We start from the raw sequence: 20,388 nt of genomic DNA, 5'->3' as shown, positions 1-20,388 counted from the left end.
ATTGTGAAGAACATAGCAAAAAAGTAACATTTTGCCTAAAAAAGGGTTCAAGGCTTAGGATGGGCAGGATTCTAGCAGCATCGCTGAGGGTTTCCAAACCAGATATGTATACCCATAATTTACCTTAGTGCCCATAGCAACCTACAGTTGAAGGTGACAAAAAAGCCACCAGAAAACAGACACATGACAGCATCGTAGAGTGTCTTGTACTACAAGCAAAAGTAATGTCATGGAGATTGCAGTATTTTTCTTCCCCCTCTCTGTGAATGTGAACATTTTGCTGAATAGAATAATCTCTCATATCTGAAGAGCATTACTGCATCGCAAAGATAAGCCAATAGTATAAGCCCCTGTGCCCTCTTAAAAGCAGCAGTTCCTGGAATTACCTGGCAGCACCAAAACAGCAGCATATTTAGCCTAGAAGAGTTGCCCTTTGGGGACACAAGTCACCAGCAGAAATAAAAATTATCTATCATTTGTATGGCATTACACTATCAGCCTCACCTCCCAGCACTTCTAAATCACAAACTGTATAACCTTAAATTTAGCTTTTATTCTTTTTGAGCAGTATTTACTGGTAACTGTGTCTGAGTGCTAAAACACATCTCTAAGAGAATGGTCACTGTTTAATTTCTCCACCTTGAGAAAGAGTAAGGGTTTGGCCATTTGCAGATCAGGAAATGGACTGGTGGAGGTTCACAGCTCCTTGTCATCGTCAGGCTGTAGGTGTGCGAATTGTGGTGCTGAGGACGGTGAGCACAGCCTGAGCCCTGCTGACTGCCAGCACCCAGGGTGGCACAGACGACCTCTTCCTGGTCTCTGACCTCATGCCTGGACCCACTGCAGGGGCCCTGGACAAGCACACTGAACAGGAACATCCTGTGCAGGCAGTACATTGCATTGGGCAGCTCTGACATATTCATATTTGTGGTTTTTCCAGTGATACTTTTTAATTAATTTATTTTTCCTCCTATCTTTCTTGATTAGGCCATGAGCTTCAAATCCATAATTCCTCCCACCATAATATACCCATAAAGCAGCTCTTAATGGTGACTACTGTGTGCTACTCACAGAACTATTGGAAATAAAACAATAGAGAAATGACAATCTACAGACTAATAATTTATAAAATAACTACTAATTAGATTTATAAAATAACTCCTATTAGATTGAAGATGCTGTGTAAGTAATTTTCACCATTACCAGTCTTTTTGACCTTATATGAGACTATATTTGAATAAAACCAAAACTATTACTTTGTTATGGTATAGGTTCACACAACAATGCATAAGAATATGAGATTTGATTTACTCACAGCTACTCCTCTCTTCTCCAGCTCTTTAAACACAGATTTGATTGGAAGGGAAAAAGATAGTGTGAGTTGGCATCCTCTTTCTTCAATCTGAGATGGTGTGATTATTTTTACAAAGGGCTTCTCTGGATTTGTTTTATCCTCACTGTAGTAATGTTTTATCAGGTATTCCAAGTAACCGGTGAGTAGAACAGATTTTCTTCTCAATGCTTTCATTGTTGTTTGATGAAAAACCTGTAATGATTTTAAATCATTAGAATAATAATGTGTTGCTATAGAAAATAAAAAAGAAGTAAAGACAACTAAGAGGGTGGCAGATTTCTCTACACATTATCATTGGAACCAGGTTGTAATATGAGATAGATATTATATATAAATGTGGCAGAATTGGGCTTTTGAAAAGACAGGATAACATTATTATTAGAGAATGAAAGACATTCCTGTTTACTGTTAAAATTTTACACACATCTATATCCGCATAAATGAATTTGCACACAAAAGCAGTTTTCTAAGAAAGCATCTCTTTGCATATGTGGGAAGCATCCATAAAGTCTCTATTCATGCAATGGGCCTACATGAACCTCAAAAAACACATACAAGTTTTTCCTTGTATGTATCTCAGGTAACAAAATCCAAGAGTAAAGAGTGAGCTACAAATTATTGTAATTGAAGACACAAAATTTCTATTACCATATTGACTTTACTGCTTTAAGTCCTGTACAGGCTCTGTCCCTGCTAGTCTGCATGAAAAAAAAAAATATTCACTTGACTCTGGTTTAATAGTTCGATGCTGTTACAGAGCTACAAGGACTGCCGAGCTGCAGAAACTCCAAACATCATGAGACATGCAATAGAGATTGCTTAAAAATGGCAGTGCTACTTTGCTACACAAACAAGAACAAACATTGGGGCAGAAGAGTTTGGAAGCAGGAGAAGGCGAGACAGCTTCTGCTTGTGCTCTGGAAAGGCTCAGTTACAGGGAATAATGGAAAATGTGACCTCAGAACCAATTTACTCCTGCCTTCCTCAAACCCTCCTTTTTCTTCTTCCCATGCAAGTAGCTTCAGGGAAAAATGACAAGATACAGACACGTAAGTACCCAACAGTCACTTCAAATCACATTCTGGCACACAAACGCAGTATCGTTGCTCATGGACCACTGCGCCTCCACTGACTGTAGCTGCAAAATCCAACACAAAGCAGAGGTCCTGTATGCAAATCCATGATCTTCACCCTCAAGAAATCACTGCTCCCCACTGAAGGAGTAACAAATTTCAGATTACTTTTAACCTGGAAGAGTGTACAAAGAGGTAACTGGGAAATTCTACTTGAAATACGATCAAGTCTGGTTTCCAGCAGCACCTGGAAATCACACTTCTGTAGAATACCCCAAGAATGACTCCGTGATGCTATCACAACCACTAGACACTGCACAAACCCATAAACCCCTACACTGTTTTCTGCAGAACAAAACATGGCTGCTGTAAGGCAGACTTTGCACAGAGACAGTGCAGTCACGGAAATGAATGCAAGAGGGACCAGAGCCATCGGCAGTTGGTACCTGCGCAGGCCAACAAAAATCTGGAGGTGCTTCCCCCACCACGCAGTCAGGCAGCGGTACATCCAACCATTCAGCACGTTACTGGAGAAGGAGACCTGCCTCCTGTTCCTCTGGGCTTCTGGGATGGATCTCCTTAGGCTGTGTGCAAAAATCTGTTTGCTCAGGCTTTGTGCAAGGAATATTTGTCCTCCTGGGTGAAATTTTTGGAAAAAGATCTTTTAAATGCGGTTGTAGAGTGCTCCCCTTTTTTCCATAAAAGGGAGCAGCCACTGCCATAACAGTCACTTTAAGCATTATTGAGGAATAACATGCATTAACACTTGCAGTTTTCATTGTTTCCATTGGAAACACTGCCTTCTGCTTAATGTGTCCCAGTGAAGGTGGCATGCAATTTCACTAGCCATCTCTTGCCAGACATGAAAACTATTTTGTTTCCCACTGTATTAGAGCAATTAGCACTGGGAAATCCTGGCTGTGCCAAAAGGTAATGCAGGCATGGAAAGGGGAGGCGATGGAAACTGCTCAGCCCTCATTGTTTGGAGGCTCCCTGCAGTGGGCTAAATGACATCAACCCACACAAACTGGAGCACTGACAATCTGGGTCATAGCACAATAGCTTTCAGCTTATCTCAAAGGTCTCATAAAGTTTAAAAAAAATATATTGGATGTTTAAGGACTAACAAAATAAATTGTCAGGCAGAAAAAGAAGCATTGCTGTGCCCTTTGCAGTCCTTCAACATTGCATGTAAACTGCAGAGAGCACAACCGGCAATTTTCTGACTTTGTTTGCTTAAGATACTCTTTTTTCAGTAAATAAGGAGGGGCGTACAGTGTATGGACATTGCTCTTTGTTCCAGCATCAGCTTTGCCATTACACTAGCATTAATGGAACACTAGCAGGAATAAAATTCTCCCATTTATGCTGATGGAAAAACCTTGCTAACCAAGTCTGGCTTGAACACAGATTAGGAAAAAATTTAATATATTAGCATATGTAGCCTGTAGTAGGGAAATTTATGTAAAACCATCCTTCACAACCACAAAGACTGAGGGTCCTGCATTTCAGGGGTGAAACATCCGTACAGTGCTGCTACGTCTCAGTATGAAATGCAGCATGAGAGAAGGTGTTTTGAGGACAGCTCTGCACCTTCGGGCTGAATTGTGCTCTCCGAGGTAGACCAGAGGGCTTTCAGCACCTAGGACATTCCTTACTAGGCAGGAAGGGATCAGCTGAGTATGGCAGGACTGCCCTTCCCACAGCCATGATCTAAGTGATTCATATAGAGATGGGTCAGAGGCAGGGCTCTGCTCCTTTGGCCACCAAAAAAGCTAATACAGTGATGAAACCCATTCTGGAGTTATAAATTCCTATTTTAGAAAACGTTCACGGACAGCCTCAGCCTTTTCTGTTTGCAATAAAAGGGACTACAGCAGAGGGTAGGTTCCTTGAGCCTCTGGTTCAATTTAGATTCCAGGACACCAAGTGGCCACATCCATTTTCTTTCATAAAGGAGCTAAGTCTGTTTTCCTCAGGCAAACATAAGTAGGAAAAACTCTGGATGCAACTTTTTAGTCACATGATTCCTTCCTAGAAAGATGTCTAACGTCAAACTTTGCATGAATTGCACTGAAGAAAGCCTCTATGGGAAAAACTATTGTTTGTACTGAGTATATTCATTAAAGGCCTTGGTTTCTCAGGGTTGTGGGGTTATTTGTTTTTCACTTCCTTGGCCCTTTTTTTTTTACCTATTCTGCTTTTTTTTTTTTTCTTTTCTTTAAGGGAGACAGCAACAATATATGTAACATTCATTTAACATCTTTGTACTCTTAAATTCAGGCTCAAAGTAAAGCAATTACTTACCTCTAAACTAGCTTGCAGAGCACAGACCAGTAAAATTGGAGGATTCGATAACCGAAATGCATTAATTCCTTCACTTAGTTGTAATTCTGGAAAATGAATAACTTCTATTAGTGTTTTTGATTTCTTCCTTTTAATGGATTGGACCTTATCTTGAAGTCCATCCTCATGCAATAAAATATTTCACTAATGTGGCCTGTAGGAATCAGTCATTAAAAGGAAATAGTAATCTATGCACAGCTAATACTTTTAACTTTGAGAGAAGTCCAATTTTATCCAGCGGAAGACATCATTAGCAGCTTCATGGGAACTAGAGAACTGCAATTAATTTGTTTAAATGGTGTGTGTTAAAACCACCTTTACACTTCAATCTCTTTTAACACTGGCACAAACCCGAGAAAATTCCAAGTCAGCAGAGGCACACTCGTGCGGAGCTGTGGTGCTGCCACGAGCAGGGAATCATGTTCCTTAACTTTATTAAACTGACGAGACACATGGGAGACTGCATATGCAGCTAAGTGTAGCTTCAGGCCACGCAGAGAAGTTGTGTAGACTTTAGGCTGTGAAATTTCACAAAATCTCTTTAATAAATCTATAAAGCCTCTCTGTAAGTTCTGTGTCACCGTTTATATTTCATGCTCCAGCACCAGAGCAAGAGGATGCTGCGGAGGAAATGCGTTTCATGCACAGCAGAATGGCTAATTTTATAATGATCGCTGCCCCACTTCTTCCCTGTAAACTGCCCATGGAAATGAATAAACAACGTTTTTCTTCTGACAATATTTCAAGTCAATTTGTGTCTCCTGCTGACTTCCCATACTGCCACACTCTTATGTTTGATCAGAAACAAAGAGCAGACTGAGGCTATTAGAGAGGTGTTCTCCAGCCAAAGTCACATCAATAGGGGCTGCCACAGAAGATTAAAAATATATTAAAACCAAAGCTACTAATCAAACCAAAAGGCTCCTTTCTCCTCCAGATCCATCAGGATACTCTCTGTCGTACTTTAAAATTGAGCTGAACAGTATAGCGGTCAGATTTGGAAAGGAGTCCTCGTTTCACATTGGGACAACAAGTATTTAGCTAGTTCAGAGCAGGTTTGGTTTTGTCTTATAGCCTATCCTTTGATAGGGGAAGAGATTTGGAGAGGCTGAGACATTAGTACTATTTCATGACTTATGTCAGGTTGTGGTACCTTTAGTTATATAGTTTTTCATTAATTCCAATGGAACAAATTCTGAAGTGAGGTATTACCCAAGTGCATGATAGCAGATCCTTGCTCCCCAGAGACTTACAAGTTTAATTCACTGAGATACTTTGAGTTTCATCAATATTCTGCATCTGCATTTTGAAGGTATATCAGCAAAATATCTAGAAGCAGACAGTTAGACCCATATGCCCAGAGACCAAATGTATTCCCACATTTATTTTGTGAACTCCACTGCATTACATATTTGAGATGAGTTTAGCTTAATACCTTTAACATGAGTGAGGAAGGGCAGAGTATTATCCTTTCTACTCCAAATACTACAAAAGTGAAGCTGGTGATACATAGATACTTCAAATAGGGTGAAATTGAAAGTGTAAAAGTACATACTGTTTTCCATGAGGAATCGTGTTTTGAATTCATGACCCCACCAGCCGATTAGCCTAAGATTTTGTAAAGAAAGTAAATTAATAGCAATCTTGGTAAAATATATTTTAATTTAGATTTGAGAATTAAGAAACATAGAAGATTAAGAAGCATATACACTTACGATAATACACTGTGTTTCTAACAATGACATAAAAATGCAATAAATTCTGTAAATAGCTAGCAGTAAAAACTTAATATTACTATTTGGGAATTTCTCTTTAACTACTAATGATAAAATGTACTACATCTTTCAATTAACTATTGATTTCTGACAATACACATTTTGTCTGAATTCATTTCACAAAATGAAAAATAGAACAGGAATATTTCCACTGTTTTTTTCAAGGCATTAAATTCAACCTCCTCTAAACCTAGTTTGATGAATATTGAAAGATAAAAGGTGTTATAAAAATTTTAGTTTCAGAAAGCAAAGGTGTTGGTGAGGGATAACAGGCAGAAAACAGGGCCTCCGAAGGACTGTGCAAGCATTGACTTTTCCTTACTGAGAGACAGCAGTGTGAACTGAGTAAACTTTTCTTCTCCTGAGCTGAGTTCACTATTAAAAAAAACTTTTCTTTAAAATAAAGACCAAACAAGTTTAATCCAAAAATTACATTATTTTAGATCATGTGCAGGAAAAGAATAATAAAGATCAATTACTTTGAAGACGATTTATCCAAGCTGTAAAATTAGGATTATATTACATTATTAACATTTTCATATTTGCTGAAAAATGTGCTTAAGGACATAGCCATAAGTAGTTTTCCAAAGCAGCTGGATACACTGGGTCACCTAGTGCCCAAGATACTGCAGATAAAGTCAGCATTACAAAATCAAGGAGTCTCTCCCACCTGCTTTGGGTTCTGTACTTCTTAACTCAGTACATGATAACATCAGTGACAAATATCATCAACATGCTTGAAATTTCCCATGTACCAATGCTATCACAAAGTTAGGAAGTCCACAACTTAGAAGGTCAGGAAGGAGTCTATGTCCATTCTATATGTCCAGGACTGGACATACTGGACACCACTTCTTCCGAAGCTTTTCTCGGTTTCTCTGTGCCAGCTAAAAGAGTTGTTAAGAGTGAAGCCTGGCAAGCATCTAAAATTTGTAATAGTAAAAAAACTTATAGGTAAAACTCATGGTAGATCAGCCTTCCTCGAAGAAAACAAGGAAAAAGAAAGACATTGCCCCTCTCTAAAGCAGAAGCACTTCTACACAGTATGCTTCAAAGAGTTTAGCTCTGCAGAATTAAGACCACATTTGAGTTAAAGACTTGTTATATGAATACCATTACACCATGGTGTAAAATAAAGTACTTCATATTTCTGTATAACAACATAGGTTTTATGTTTACTTCTATGAAAGGCTCTGAGCTGCATCCAAACACAGTGTATACAGGAAAAGGATGCTTTTTTCTTTATTGCTGTGTGATGTTTTTATCATTCTAAGACCCATAAAAATCAATAATGCAATATACATTCTTTTCAAATGAGATATTACAATGCCAAAATGAATACACCCCAAATAAAGTATAATGCATCTTCTGCCCAAGTGACTCAGTCACTGGTGCTTTGAATCATAAAAGATATTCCAGCTATTTAATATGAACCGCGTAATAAATAGAGAACACTTTACTATAAACCCTGAATATTGTTTGTTACTACAACATACTACTAATGTCAGTGGCACACACATTCCGTGCATTACAAAAGTTTTAAACAGAAATAAAATTCCATGGGAAATATAATATTTGGACTATTGCTCTGTATCAAGGAGAAAAAGAATACTGTGTTCTGTGTGGGCCACATCCTAAAGTTAAAGACAAAATAAACATCAACCGGAATATTACCCAGCTAGAGCCTGATGAAAAGCACTCTGCTTACATACTGAATGCTCCAACCTTGCTAACACTGAAGCTGGCTTAAATCCAGACCTCTGCTGCAGCGCCACGTTTGCGACTTGGAAACAGAGATTTCAGAACTTTTCCAAAATGACAGGATGAAGGATTATTTTAAAGACAGTTTTAGCTATCTTGCCCTTTCTTACCATAACTTTCACAATTTCCTTCCCCCACTCCCCACCCCGATTTTTGGCTGTTCTAGAACCTCAGAGGTGTCACCACAGGATGTGCACTTTGAGGCAGCTCTGGTCCTACGCTCTCATTGATCTAATGGTCCATATGGATGTCATATTATTTGACATTTAAGTTGACAGGCTTCAAAGTGTGGAAATTAACAAAATCTTTACAAATCAGCAATTTGCTGTTTACAATTTTCTGTGAAAATTTTGAAATGAGGGTTGCCACTGCTATGCCAAATTTCAACCTGTTACGATGGGAAAGAGCGAAGGTGTTAAACCCCAAACATAAGGCTTCATAAATGCTCGCTAAAAATAATAGGCAATAAAACTGCACATTAAGATACTGCAGTAAAATTTCTTATTAAAGGGTTGTTACTCTGCATGCAAAATGAGTATTTTGAAATGCAGTCACCATTTTGATTATTCCTGCTTCAAAAACAAAGACACCAAAACCTAAATTGATTTTGAATTTCAAACCATAATCTTTGCAAAATGCATAATGTAGAAGGCTCTGAAAAGCCTTATATGATGTGCTTGTGTTTAAAACCACCTTACATCCGTTTGTAACTGGACTTTAGAGTTACAACCTTTTCATTGCAGATAATAATCACCATTATCTGCACCCATTTAATGAAGTGTGTTAAAAATCAGTGTCTGGGGAGAAAAACCTCTAATTTTGAAAACATTCCACAATAAACCTTTGAGAATAAAGGGCAGTCACTGCCCTTTACATGTACATGCATCCAAACTGAGCACTTGTTTTAACACAGCACTGATCAAAATTGAGCAGCCTGGTCTAGTGCAAGGTGTCCCTGCCCACGGCAGGGGGGCTGGAACTAGATGATCTTTAAGGTCCCTTCCAACCCAAACCATTCTGTGATTCTATGGTCTTCTGAAAATGATTACCCCAGGGATGGCTGGCTTGCGAGGTGTGCCTGGAGGGTATCCTGCTGCCCGTTCCAGGTACACATGACCTACCAAGACTGCTCAGCAGAGCTGCTCCTGGGCCACCTCTACACCTAACATCTCTCCATCCAGCAGCAAAAAACAGCTTTAAATCCATTGCAATCATGCCAAAAAGGAGAGTAAATTAGTGCCTTATCAGTTGTCACTTTTTCTGTGAGGTGTGCATGTTCTCACAAACCCAGTTCTGTAAAAGATGTTAAAGCAGATAATGCATTGTTCTATTTTATCCCTCAAATAAAACCAGTGTCCTCATGGTTTAATAACACGGAGACTTTCCAAGGGAATTCTGCAGCTTTCCAGTCTATGCACAGAAGTAGTTTTTAAATGTGTCACATAAAATTTAAAGCAAACTGTTACTAGAGGAATTTCACAAAACAAGTAGGCATAGAATGAAATATTGCTGCAAGGTATTCAAATTCCTTATTTTTACCCCAAAATGTTCTCTCATTTTACAAATCAATGAACAAAAGATTTGCTGGGCTGGAAAATAACTCCATAAAGAAACAGGATTCTCTCATTTAGTCATACTTTCTTTAAGCACATTGACACCAGGGAACAATCCCTTCAATAAGTATTTTTATTTAGCTCATTTTCCTCCTTTATATCTGTCTGCATTAGACTGAAGCTCTGGTTGTTCATAACTTGAGCCATCTCGTTTGTAGTTGCATTAATGATGCAAGAGTGCGGGATATAATGATCATGCTGTATGTGCAGTGTAAACATCAAAGACGATCCAGTTAAAGAACACAGACAAAATACAAAAAAATTCCTTTGACCTTTGCTTCGAAGTTACAGATGATCATGCTACTCATTTATAATTTACAGCCTGAAGCAACACGGGTCTCATTTCCCTTCTTGGCAAGAAAAGAAAAGGAAATAGCGTGGCCCAACTTTCACAATCCAGGGCGATGCACTGGAAGTATCCAGCCATTACAGTGTGTGAGGAATCATTTTGCATCTGTGAGAAAGCATTCTGAAAACCTACATCGGGCATGCAGTGTGAAATTAGTAACACTTTATGTTACATTTGCCCACTTCACTGGGCACGGTGCAGTTTGTCTCCCCTCCTTTATCAGGTCGCAACACTACCTACAAACTTCTTGTTCATTACTTACATCTGTATTAAGAGCATATACCAGCAAAGCATGCTATGTTTATGAAATTGTGGATTAAGCTAAATCATAAACAAGCATTTTCCAGGCAGGCTGTGTCCGCAAAGCAACTGATGTAGCTGCTGGGTGGCAGCTCAGCTCTTCATTCACACACCACTTTATTTTTGCAAAAAATTCCAGGTGTTAGCAAAGATTTGCTTGAGTTTTTATACTACTGTTCTAGCTATGAGTAAGAATTGGCTTTGAGGAGTTCACAGGATGTCACCCTGTTCCCAGTGTTTACTACACAGGACTCAGGCAGATGTTTCGCAGTGTCTGTGAAGGCAATCTTGGGCAGGAAAAGGGGTGAAATGGAGCACATCCACAGCACATCTATTCCCCAGGCTTATGTCTCACAACACCTTTAAGAACTTGTAACAGAGAACCAGTGGGGACAGCACAGTTTGACACAGGCTTGGAGAACAGAGGTTAACTGTGTCTTTAATATCACTCCATTAACAGGAAATGTGTTAAGTAAACAACTCATTATGTCATGGGAATTAGACTTCAAAAGAATACAGAAAGCCTAGAAGCCCGAGCCAGCCTGAAGCCAGGAACATACTGCATCTGACCTCAGTCACAGTGATTTGACTGTTTCTGACCATCATCCTACTGCCCTTGAGAACATCATGGTACAACTCCACTGGTGCCACATCCAGAATCCAGCTCTGCCCAGCTTTCATGTTTCAAAAGGCAGGTTAAAAAAAACCAAACACCAGCTCCTAAAGACTAAAAGTATCCTTTTAGCATGCCTTACACCCATACATGGATCTCCCAGCTCAACTGAAATTGTAGTTGCAGACCTTGAAGTACATTCCTCCAGCACCCTGGGCTCCATGTAGCACAACACAGATAGAAAAAGGACCCAGGACTCGGGTCCTGAACAGGAGCATCCCCTAAAGCTGTTGCATTCAGAGAAAAGTCAATTCCAGAAGCCAAACCCATAAACAGTTGTATCACCCGCTGTAAGCTACCTTAGTCTTACCTGGATTTACAAACAGCACTCCACAACCTGAGCACAGACCTGATCCCCAAGATCAACAGCTGGGGCGCAGTCTTTGCATTCTACTCTGCCCTTTTTTTTTTTCTTTTCGTTTTCTAATTGCAATTTTTTTATATTGAATTTTTATAATATTAATTTTATTGCAAGTGCATGATCATGATTTTGCTTCTTGGATTCAATGCCAAAACTCAGAATAAATAGGAAAAGTAAACTGCCCCCTCCCCCACCAAAGAACACAGAAAAAAAAACTGTTTATTGCTTTCTACAGCAAATTTTTGGCTCACTGACTAGAGTTTGAGAAGTTTCCATTTTCTTCACTATCACAGACTTGTCTGATCATGGATGAGTCACTTAGGCTTTCCATGCCTCAAGCCCTCATCTCTAGAAATGCTGTTCAGTGATACCCTGTATGTTTGGTGGGTGGTGAGAATATATTTATTAAAATGTTTTCACATACTTCGTAATGAGAACCATGTAAGAATGAAGAAAAATATTTCCTTGGAGCATCTTATACTGGATTTTTTGAAATAGAGCTAGGGAAAGGGGATTTGGAGGTAAAGGCTGATGGCACTGGTACTCTTTATCTCTCTTCTCAGCCCTTCCCCAAGTTATCCTCTCAGGATCAAAAGTTGCTTAAGTGTCAGGTTTCTGTTGAGTTCAGTATTTAATGCTTTTCTTGATACATGTCACCCAACTGGCACTTATGTGAAGGGAGAAAAAAAAGAAAATCAGTATTTCTATTGCTTAATTCCACACAGTGTTTTACAGCTGTGCTGACACAAAACTGAAGCCCAAGTTAATGGACAATGTTATCCCACTGCAACTCCATCCTCTCCACACCGGGCACCACAGCAAGGTCCTGCCCTGACCCAGTGCTCCCCTAAGGACAGATCGCTGGAAAGTAGAGAAATATTTCTAATAACATTCAGTGTGGTGGTGAGGGGTCTGTTTAATAAAAATAAAAAATAATTGAAAAGTGACTCCCAGTTTCATCACTGAAATGCAGAATTCAAAGATTTTAACCTTCCTGTGTAGGTGAAATTCTGCATACACTGAAGTTGCCAGTTATGGAGTTACTTCAGAGTGTGTGTGTGTATATATATATATATATTCTAGGATTTGTATAGGTGGTTAAGGGAGTTAGCAGCTAGCCCCTGGTAGAATCTAGTAACATTTGAAACGTAACTCTCACTGTTTCCTTCAGAAAACCTTGTTAAGGTTGCCAGAAGCTATATTTAAAAGTCCCCCCTTTTCCCCCCTCCCTTATATCTATTTAGATATTCTTTAACTTAAATGGCAAAATTGGACTTTTCATTATTCTCTTCCATGCAATGGTGGTTGTTAATTTTAAGTAGGATCTGTTGTTAGAATTTGAAAAGCTTTTGAAGCCCAGGTAATTATTAGCCTCAGACTTCTGTAGTTTTGGACTTGTACATACTCTGATGCTTTCCTTACCCTTTTCAACTCATTACAAATGTTTCCTAATTATTAAGCATATGTGACTTGTGAGCAATGTCTTACATTATTAATGGACCAGTCTCTTAGAACTCAGTGGAAAAAATCAAAACTCCTTATGAAAAGTTGCTATTGTGAAAGTAGTAACTTTTCATATTTAATATCAATGAAGCTTTATTTTGTCAAAAGACCAAAAGTAATATGATTGTATTAGAGGCTAATAGCATGACATTCTTTTTGTTAAGCAGCTTGCATTTTCAGTACCATCTAAAGGGAGACAATTTTTCTCCTCTATTTTGAGGCTTGTCTTGGTTAAAAAAAAAAATAAATCTAAAAATCACTTTCCGCCTAGCAGCAAATTTTACCAGCAAAGACCAAAATCCTGAAAAGCAGTTTCATAATCTAAACAATGACACTTAGTTAACTATGCGACTGTGACAGGTGAAATTAAGAAAATTCCAGATTTGAGTAATCATCCTTTTTCCAAAGGTACCTGGGCAGCTTGCAGCTCCCTGAGCTTCCCTGTTCACAGAGGTGGGGAATTTAATGCAACTGTTGCCATAATTAGAGAGACTCTTGGGTGAAAACCTAGGCTGTTTGGTCAATCAAGTGCAAGGTGATTTACAGCCAATAGGTATTTGAAGATGGAGGGTACACATACTCTTCGTGAATTGATTTTTTCCTTGTTAGTCTTTTAGACTCAACACAAGTGGGAATACGCCAATTTCAACATGTCCCTCCATATTACCCCTCCAGGTCAAAGCAAAAGGAGATTGAGTTCACTTCTGTAGCAGGAAACAAGTTGCTGTGATCAGGGCATGGGAAAGAGAAATGCCTGCAATGCTGCGAATCCAATCAGGGCCCCTTGGAGTCGCACAGAGCTCCCTGCCAAAGCTCCAAGGCGCTTGCGATGAGGGATGATAATTTCATTCGCCATGATCAGGCAGAAGAAAGGTATGATCAAATGGCAGACAAAATTGGAGCCTAAATTAAATCCTGGAAAAAGACCTCACAAAAAACAAGCCCTCTAAGGCTAATGAAGTTGAATTAAAAACTGTTAAATCGGCTTACGAACAACTATTATCACAAAGTGCTCATATATCACTTCCACTAGCCAAATATCAGATATATGAAAAGGGGGAATACAGCCAACTGTATGTTAGCACATTTAGTAAGGAGAAATCAAATATTCTGCCTAACACCAGAAATTAAAAATCAAGCAGGGAGCCAATTTACTCAGAGATATTAATAAAGTTCTCAGCGATTTTTATAATGTATTGAATAGTTCCCAATTATATTATGGTGATAAAACCCAGCATATTACATGCTTTAAGAATTCAGTAATTTTTTCTAGGCTGTTTCAAATAGATTAAATTAAACAAGAAGAAAAAGCAACAATCCATCCTAGAGGTATTTTTAAATGTGAATTTTGACTTAAAGGAGACTTGGATGGTTTTTATTACTATGATGCATTTAGTGAACTATACAGTCTCCTCAATCCCTTGAATGAATCTTTGAGGGGATGATATCCAGATAGATTTCTAAATAATACATGTGTCTGAACCATAATATAAAAATTTTAAGATCCGGAAGGTGCGCTTCCTCGGTCTCTGTTGTTTTTGAGTACAGTAGTCACAGTATGAATGCAAGACCTTTATCATATGAGAATCCTTATTAGCTAAAATGTAAGAGTTATCACCTCTGCTCTTTGCCTGAAACAAGAAACAATCCGTGCTAGATGAGATTTGGGTTTTTTAATGTCAGTGGCTGGAACTAATTGAATTCAAAGTTTTAAGTGTCAGCAAAGTTGCCGCAGAATCCAGTAGTTGTGTTACAAGACATTTACTCACACTAAGTGATACTCAAGGAGACAAGAAAGCAAACAGAGCTTATTGAGCTGCAGCTTCAGACAGGAAATCATTATGGGAGAACAAAAAGGGGCGTCTTTTAGATTTGTTTTAGAGAGTCCCTCTTCAGAAAGGTGAAATATTATCCATCACTGGAGAACATGAGAGAAAAGTGACTTAGGGACCTTTCCTTACAAGGCTGTAGTTGCCCTGACTTTCAACAGCACATAAGCAGCCAATATTTTGAGCTCTAAGATGTGCTTGACATGAGGTCAAACATTTGACACTATGTCCAATCTATGTATGTCAAATGTTTGACATGAAGTCCAACAATGGTTTCAGGAGCCCCTAAAGCACTTCTCACTGCAGAAGCAGGTGAGAAGCTGTCGGACAAGGGCGCTTGTACGAGCTTATTCTCATGTCACAGGCTAACCGTATCTGCAGCACTGACCACCGACACACTCTGAATCCCTCTGCGCTTGCTCACGATGAGTTGCTAGGAAGTCGTCAGAAATCTGTGAGTGAATGATGGGATGGAAAGAGAGATGCTGAAAAAATAGATTTGGTTAGGAAATTGAAGAATTATTAATTTTCTTAGCTCTGTACATTTTACTGAACAAAAATAAAACACTTTGAAGAGCTGTTTTTCATGCCATGGGACAGAAAGAACCTACGGGTTTCCCAAAACTGTTGCACCAGTGTTATTAGCTCCCTGATTTGATGTTGTACCAGCTGAGAAACAGAGAAGGAAGGGGATGACAGGAATATAATGTTCCCAGTAGCTCACTGGAAACTGGTCTTCAGACATAAGTGAACCCTGATTTCTGTGGCACCATAGTGAAACTCCTGCTGTAGCTGCCTTGTAATTTCCATGCATAAGATGGAATATTCTTGGATAAGATAATTGATGGATAAGATAATATTTCCATGCAAGTAGCACCTGTCACCAAGTGCTGCTAATGACTTCAATGGCAAATGAGGAGTAGCGACTGTGATAGCAAGAGCTTACCATCAGGTATAAACAGCTGTGACGATAAATATTTCACAGAGAGAGAGGAAGGATGGCCTAAAGCAACTGGGCAAGAAGAAACAGTATACATCATGAAGGTCTCTAAGAGGCCTCTGACTAAAAGATGTGTGGAGATAGGCACAAAGTAAAGGACAGCAGGCTGTGGGCTTGCCTTGCTGGACTTACCAGGAAAGGAGCTGAGGTGGGGGCAAGAGAAATTATCTAGCTTGCCCACATCAATGGTGAAGATAAAATAGATTTGACTAAGAGAACCCAAAGAAAAAGGAAAGTATGAAGTTGTATGCCCTCGTGAGACCATCTTGTCCTGGCTAAGCACAGGAGAGATGAAGGTTCAGCTGGGAGAAAGAGGGGCCATGAGGACCAAAACCCCCATGAACAAGTAGAAAAAAAATAAACACAAGAGGTAAACCAAGCAAAATAGAAAACCCATACAAAAACCCACCAGTGCATACACAGAGAACACCAACATTAAAAGCAATAACGAGGCTGAATTATTTCTTTAACCTGGGCAATGACCTTACAATTACCTTTAAAAATGCTTATGGTTTGAATCAGGTGCTGGCTGTGAGATGAATCACAATAGGAGCTGTATGTGCGATCCCAGAGCTGCGGCTAAAGCCTGAAAGGTATTCAGCCAGGACAGGGACACGTATAGTTCTGAGAGACATGCAGTGCAGGAGACCCCATCTGAACCAGTAACTGACAATTACAGGAATATACTCCAGGGGACATAAATGGGGAAAAAAGGTAACTGTATTAATGGCACAGAAGCATAATGTCTATTGCTGGTACTTTCAGCATAGAGCAATTTCGAGGCATACTGTGATCTTGAAGCACATTCAGTAAGGAAAAATTAGAAACAATTCCCCACTGTGGGCTAATGAACTAATACAAAAGCGTGAGCAAATCTCATTTCTAAAGGACATGTGTAGACTACAGGTTTAATTGAGGATCTTAGGAGGAAAGCTTCATAGAAAGTAACAAAAATGTGAATCTCAAGTAGAAAAAGTGAAAAATGATCAAATGCTGAAAGTGAGTCAACATCTAGTAGGAAATCCCCAATGTAAAATTGCATTAGTTCCAGCACATTTCTGCACAGAAGTAAGAGAGCTCATAGTGGAAATGGCAGAAGATATACTTGACATTTTTTGTTGAAAATAAACTTTTTCCTCCCTAAGAGAGAAGGGTTCTGCGAGGTGGATACAGAAACATACAGATTGAGTTAAGCATAAGAGGGAAGATAACGTCTCTGTGACTAATTAAAGAGGCAGTTAAAAGGTTTTCTTTCCATTTTCTTAAAGGTGTGTGACACCAGCTGGAGTGCTGCATCGCTGGAAGTTCATTCAGCCTTTTCTTATTGGGAAAACAAAACAAAACAAAACAAAAAACTCACCAACAAATCAGGACACAGCAAGGCAAAGTGCTTTCAAAATTACCTGTCTCAAAGTGGAGAACTGAGGTACAAAGAGCAAGCAGCTAATAACACACGTCCTTTGAAGTGGAGGGGGGGAAAAAAAAAACCACCACAGCAACCGTACAGACTCAGAGGAGAGCCCCAGGATCTCTTCCTTGCTAGTTAATGGGGATACAAGAGTTGCCCCCAGGCTGCGTTCACCTCTCCATCAGGCTAAGCCAGTTGGGCTCCTTTCATGTGTTGAAGCAGTTATGTCTTACACCATCTGATGAAAAAAGTTAGAGGCAGCAGATGGAAAACTGCATCTGCAAGGAATGCAGCTACCTCCCTCTCATTTCCAAGGCTGGGAGCGGAAAAAGGCCATGTCAGAGCAGACTAAGTGTGTATGTCCTATCAGCATGGTCCAGAAAGAGATGCATGAGAAATTTGTAACATGCAAACTCACTACTTTAGTGAGCAATTACTGAAGAATGAATACCATTAAGGACCTATTGCAGGATTTGACCAGCCTCAGCCTTAAAATAAAAATTATTTTTAAAGGGCTGTGGCAAGCGTCATGCTTTAAATGACATTTCTTCCTATTGTTGGTGGAGCTTTGCACAAAAGCAAGTGCACATTATCGAGCAAAGATTTAAATACCCATAAAACCTCCAAATCTGCAGATATCTGCAGAAGTCTGCAGCCAAACACGCCTCTGCTATAAATACTGTTTTGGAGCAGCTCATAGAAGCTAAATGCTTTTGTTTACTTATCGCCACTTATCCCAACATTTTGATGGCTTGATAACAGGCATGAAAAGGAGGAATCAGTCCAGCACCACGCTTTTTAAAAACACTACAGTATGCATTTGAGAAATTTGACAGGAACCATGTTTGATTTTCCATATATTTCATTTAGAGCTTTCAAAACTAGTATTAAGTGTCTAAGTAACACAGGAGTATACACAAGGAGGGAAAACAACACACTACTGTCACTATAATATAGGTGACGCAGACTTGATATACAACACATTTACTCATATATAGTCCCATAAGTTTGCAAAGAGGTGTACAGCTCCTCTCTCAAACACCTTTGAATCTAACCAGGGCAAAGATGGCAAAACATAAGGAAAGACCTTCAGGGAGGAAAGAATGAGAAGATTATAAATAATGAGAGGAGAAACAAGATTGCTTGAAGATACAGCTTAATTACAAGTGAGGATTTGTAGGAAGATAGAGAGAAAATGCTTGACAGAGAACAAGAAGACAGTCATGGGAGCCACATAAAAGGATGTGCAGGGCTGAAGAAATGAGAATGGGAATCGATGTTGTGAATGCACATTAAGCTCTCACTTTTTTTTTTCCTCCCTGAAACTCCAAAGTTAAAAAATGCTCTTGGATATTTGCCATTCAGTTGGTGAATCCGAGAACACACCCCTGCAGGCCCATCATGGGTCTAGATTGGCCTAATAAATCACTTGTCCCAAGACAATGCAATTAAGCCTAATTAGCCGATGCCTTTATTCCTAAACAGTCTCTTCCCAAGGGAAGTTTTAACTTTTGGTTTCTAAATTAGCTCGAGGAGCTGAATTGTTCTCATCTCCTTGTCAAAGAAACAGTTCATTTCTACCTTTATGCACTCAGGGGACAGGTGTTGTCCTCCACAAATACCTTATCCATACATTAGTCCACAATTTGAGTCCACTAGGACCAGCGACAAACCCTTCTCCAAAGGGCAGCATGTACACTTCCATCCGTAACCCCTGACATTCCACCTTGCCATGTTCAGCACAGCTCCCTGGGAAGTCCCTACAGTGCTTCTCTCCATTTTCCACCATGGCTGGGCCCGGGGGCTCTGTTCTGCTGAAACTGAATCTCAGTAGTGCTGAGATTCTCAGAGCCGATAGACTCCAAGGGTCAGCAAGAGCTGGATCATCTTAGTCTATTATTCCTAGAAGCATTTCAAACAAAGGCAGCTTCAGTTCTTTCCAATACAGAAGATATAAAACAACCTTCCTTCCCAATCTTTTTATGCCTGTCCTTTGCTCCCAGTTCACATTGTTCCAAAGAAACATTATTTTCGGCAGTTTCACAGAAGCTTCAGCTGTTCAATTTGGGGATTATGTGGTTGTAATTCAAAAAGGAATAATGTGGTATGTCCTCATAGATCAAGACAATGACTAAAGACAAACTCAGCTGGAGCTACCAGCTCTTGAAGGTGTTGGACAACTTCTTGCAAAACAAAGTTACTGGGCAGAGAGGGTCTGCACAGGAAGAGGGTGGAGACAGAGAGCACCTGGGAAAAATGGGAACAGGAAGATGTATGGAGTTGGAATAGGGCATTTTTGTTTATCTCATGCCAAGGTAAAAGTTCAGATATCAAAAAGCTGGGCAGGTCTCCAATGAAGTAGCAAGAAGTCATTTGTGCTCTGGCATTTTGACTGGCATCAAGACGCCGAAAAGGAAAGCGATCTAAGAGAGAGGGTTGTTATCTCTCCCTAGGAAGAAATTTCCTGAAAATACTTTGTGTTTCTCCAAGCTATATAAAATAGTTACCTCTTTGTTTGTGCTTTGATACTTTTTATCCTACAGTAAAAGCCAACGCTCTGTGGACATCAGCTGCTCCCTGCACATACAGCATTTCTTCACATCACACAACTTTTTATTTTTAAACTCTACCTGCTGCTAGTCTGTTGCTAAAGTTAAGTTCTGATAAATCCTTTCATTTTAAACACTAGGCTGTGTACATTTTTCATTTAATCCTCTGCCAAGGCTTATTATTATTCTCCTGGCTGCTTTACATACATTTATTTCCCTTTCATCTTTTTAAGTTGTGCCTTACTTTTTCTTACAGGGATTTGACTAGGACACTTTTTTCTTCTCCTGTCTCAGGACTGAGTTTGTCTCCTCCTGTCCCTTATGCCAGCTGACAGCAGAGCTGAACTCACTGCACACTTACAGCTGCAGATGCTCTGCTGTGAACACTTGATTTTTCCTGTACTTTTTATGCAAGTGCTCACATTCACATGTCCTTATAGCTAACTTGCCTGGTATATTTCAGTTATCTTTATATATAAATATATATATATATA

At 39.4% G+C, this 20,388-nt stretch overlaps 1 protein-coding gene across 1 annotated transcript in view; it reads right to left on the bottom strand.

Moving 5' to 3' along the window:
• The window catches only part of LOC104512652 (kynureninase-like), a 19,613-nt gene extending 479 nt beyond the window's left edge, over nucleotides 1-19,134 (bottom strand). Inside the window, exons 1-4 of the mRNA XM_010155712.1 lie at nucleotides 18,968-19,134; nucleotides 6,329-6,381; nucleotides 4,735-4,820; nucleotides 1,316-1,546 (exon numbers count right to left, since the gene is read on the bottom strand). Of these exons, the coding sequence (XP_010154014.1) occupies nucleotides 1,316-1,546; nucleotides 4,735-4,820; nucleotides 6,329-6,381; nucleotides 18,968-19,134 (537 nt within the window). The remainder of the gene's footprint in view (nucleotides 1-1,315; nucleotides 1,547-4,734; nucleotides 4,821-6,328; nucleotides 6,382-18,967) is intronic.
• Nucleotides 19,135-20,388: the final 1,254 nt, after the last annotated feature.

This window comes from Eurypyga helias, unplaced genomic scaffold (genome assembly GCF_000690775.1).
Source record: "Eurypyga helias isolate BGI_N326 unplaced genomic scaffold, ASM69077v1 scaffold12277, whole genome shotgun sequence".
Taxonomy (NCBI): Eukaryota; Metazoa; Chordata; class Aves; order Eurypygiformes; family Eurypygidae; genus Eurypyga; species Eurypyga helias.
The sequence above is the reverse complement of the archived record's forward strand: the minus strand, read 5'-3'. Positions and strand labels throughout refer to the sequence as shown.